General features: G+C 50.2%; 1 protein-coding gene across 1 annotated transcript in view; it reads left to right on the plus strand.

Annotated features, from left to right (window-relative positions):
* The window catches only part of IGFBP3 (insulin like growth factor binding protein 3), a 55,266-nt gene that overhangs the window by 24,214 nt on the left and 27,327 nt on the right, over positions 1-3,725 (plus strand). Inside the window, exon 3 of the mRNA XM_015405596.1 lies at positions 1,108-1,227. Coding sequence (XP_015261082.1) covers positions 1,108-1,227 — 120 coding nt within the window. The remainder of the gene's footprint in view (positions 1-1,107; positions 1,228-3,725) is intronic.

Genomic DNA, 3,725 nt, shown 5'->3' on the forward strand with positions numbered 1-3,725 from the left:
TCGGGGGTGCAGCAAACGGGCGCGATCACACCACAACATCTGGGAAGTGGCGTGCACCCGTCCCCGATCTGTCCCTTCAGGCCGAAAACGTGCAGTAAAAAAAACCCGAGGAAATAGTAGGACCAACCTGAAACGCCGCAGCAAGCGCGGCCGTGGGATCGCCGGCGCGCCCGTCTTCAGGAGCATTCGAGGCTCTCGGCCAAACTGCGCATGTGCACACATGTGCAGCCGGCTGCCTCGCTCTCCTTTCGTGCCGGGGAGCAACTGTGCGGCAGCTCAGGGGATCTTTCTGATCCCGCCGCCACGTGTCTCTTTTGGTGCAGCCTAGGTAAACTTTTTAGCAATTGCACATCATATGAGAAAGCAACACCTGGCTCTAAAGAAAATCTTTTTTCATATATTTATTTCTGGATATGTGTTGCTTTGCAATAATAATATTGGCCACTGAGGAAGGCCTAAGGGGCCTAAACACGTATGGTCTACTGGTCATAAGGTATAAACATCAACTGAATATGTGAAACTATCAGCTCTGTGTGTAAAAACTTTTAAGAGTCTGATATTTGGAGCTGCGGCGGCTCAAGTGGTTAAGACGCTGAACTGCAGGCTGTGGAAGGTCAGTAGTTCAGCAGTTCGAGACCTGAGTGTGCCGCATGATGGAGTGAGCTCCCGTCTCTAGTTCCAGCTCCTGCCAACCTAGCAGTTCGAAAGCAAGACATTGCAAGTAGATAAATAGGGACCACTTCGGTGGGAAGGGAACAGCGTTCCGTGTGCCTTGGTGTTTAGTCATGCCGGCCACATGACCACGGAAACGTCTTTGGACAGCACTGGCTCTTTGGCTTGGAAACAGAGATGAGCACCGCAACCCTAGAGTCGGATCCGACTGGCTTTTGAGCAAGGAAACCTTTACCTTTACCTTACACCATATTAAATATTTGTATTTTTACAATAACTTATGTGGTTAGCTTGACCCTCATAGCTCACAGCCATACCTTGGGTTGAGTCCCCACTCCCTCCCCTTTTTTTCCTCGTTTTTTGTAAAATACTGTTGGCCTGCGAGGATTTAATTACTGATTTTTAACACAAAGCCAAAACTGTTATTCTTGACAGGGTCCTTGCCGGCGAGAAATGGAAGACATGTTAAACAACCTAAAGATCCTGAACGTCTTAAGCCCGAGGGGATTGCATATTCCCAACTGCGACAAGAAGGGGTTCTACAAGAAAAAACAAGTGAGTTGCGTTTCCGCGTTTCGCCCTCTTCTTTACCAAATTAGGCGGATCTCGTTTCCAGCGTCACCTTTGCGAGGGAAAACAAACCAGTGTTCATTGCGTGCCATTTTTAATTGAATATTAATTTGGCAACCGTTTTTTTTTGGGGGGGCACCTGACGACTTTGCTCCAACACGGCACGCCAGGTGCGGTCGGTGTTTGTATCCGCCGTCGTTCATGACAACCGATTCAGTCTGAGAAACCTCATTCTGAAGTCACAGACGAAACGACCCCCAAATCCTAGACACCAGCGCCCTTCAGTTTAAAAAAGGAAACAGCTCTCTGAAAGGGGGGGGGGAAGAGAGCGAGAGACTGAGAAACATGTTACCGTCCCATCATATGACTGTAATGGATCAACGCTTTTGAATTGCAAAATAGTTGCCTGAGGGTTCCTAGAAGGATTGAGTCCGGTCATGTTACCGACAGCAACCCGAGGAACCCCATATAGCTGTTCTGTATTTGCTCCAGAGGATCACTTCCAAAATCTAGGTCACGTGGTCAGGAAAGTGATACGGGAGCTCAGCATTGGCTTCCTCGTAAGGTGGCCTCTCCGCCACCCCGGGTTTTCCATCTGCATCAGCCCCGGCGAGGTTGTGACCTTTCTTGACAAGTGCAGATCGCCTAACCTTGGAGACGTGCAAACCGAACGGCAGCAGTGTGCTTCCTTGGTGGCACTGCCGCCCCCAACGGCATTCTCGATAACGTCGGCTCATTCACTTCACGGTAAATATCTCTGCTTGTTTAAAAAACAAATGGCTTTTCTTCCCCGATTTGTGGTAAAACCGTTCCTCAGTTGATCAGAGAGGTCTGCAGGATTCTGCCGTGAAAGGAAGTGTTCGTAAAGGGCCACCGAGTACCGCTGCCGATTTATGGCATTCCAAGCAAGAGACTTTCAGGACAAGTGAGAAGCAGAGGTGTTTTGCCATTGCCTGTCCTCTGCGGAGTCTTTCTGGGTGGCCTCCCTTGAACGTACCGACCCTGCTTAGCTTCCGAGATCTTACCAGATTGGACTGTACCCATGCCGCCGCCCCTCCCATGAAAGAAATGGAAGGAAATCCATGCATTATGCTGCGATGCAAAACTCAGTACATTTTTTTAAAAATCCAGATAAGCGCAGCCAGTCATAAGAAAGAAGAGCCCTGCCGGATCAGTTCAGTGGTCCATCCAGTCCAGCATCCTGCCTCACACGTTATCAGTAAGGATAATCTCATCCTTATTATCATGATAATAAGTTTGAAACAAGCGTGGAAGTAAATGAAAAATGAGGAGAAGGTGGCTGAAAGGTAGATAGAAATCAAAGCCTCTGTTAGAATGTTGTAAGTAGGGTTGCCAAGTGCTTTTTGAGCCGCAGCGGGGGTCCCGGAAGTGACGTGACGACGGCGGGCACACTGGGGGTGGGGCCACGGCCATCCGATGGAAAACCATAGAGTTTTCCCTTGGATGACTGTGGCCCCGCCCCCGGTGTGCCCGGCCTCATCAGATCTCTGAAGCTAAGCGGAATTGGCCCTGGTCAATATTTGGATGGGAGACCACCAAGGAAGCCCCGGGCTGCCACACAGAGGCAGGCCATGGCAAACCACCCCAGTTCACCTCTTGCCTTGAAAACCCTACAGGGTCACCATGAGTTGGCTGCGACTTGACCGCACTTGACACACACATGTGCGTACATGCAACCAATGTTCCCTCTAAGCTGTGGAACCTTGTGAGCAAAAATTCTACTTTGTGAGCTGCTGGCATTAAAGTTGTGAGCGAGCGATTTGGCTGCTGCGTCAATTAGTTTGTTCTGGAGCCCTCCTTCCTGAGCGGAGACAGAAATGTGTGAGCCGGAGGCTAAAAAACTGTGAGCCGGCTCACGGTAACTCAGCTTAGAGTGAACCCTGCATGCCACATGTATTTTTCTTTTCCGAAAAGTCGTCTGCCAGGGGATACGTATTATGTCCTGAAAGGCCATATTCTCACTAGGCCCCGGCGGTATTGACTTCGGATTACATATGAACGCTTGCTTCTCCATGCAGAACAAACAAACAAACAAACAAAATCGCTGCACGTTGAAGACCAGATGTCAGGGAGAAGATCAGGCTAAGAGCTTTCTCCCTGACACCCAGTTTTTCACGGACTGGGAATTCTTTGTATGAAGGAGCATTGCATAATGTGAGCTCCCCCCAGGCTGAAGAATTTATCACCTGAAAGAGAACTGGGTTACGAACATACAGAAACGAAAGAGGTACTGCGTTGTTCTCCCCCTGCCCCCAGTACTCTATGCAACACAACACCCTAGGGGTTAGTTCAGCATTCAGCATGAATTTCCCATGGGATTCCCAAGTCCATCTTCCACCCCCAGCAAGGGACTTTGGGGGGCGTTCCTGGAGGGGGTGGGGCATCCCCAACGTGATGACGTCACGTTGGGGACGTCTGCCGGGCCCCACCCGCCCGCCCGTGGGCCGGATCTCCAGAAACGG

The sequence above is a fragment of the Gekko japonicus genome, unplaced genomic scaffold (genome assembly GCF_001447785.1).
Source record: "Gekko japonicus isolate JY-2015 unplaced genomic scaffold, Gekko_japonicus_V1.1 scaffold3129, whole genome shotgun sequence".
NCBI lineage: Eukaryota > Metazoa > Chordata > Lepidosauria > Squamata > Gekkonidae > Gekko > Gekko japonicus.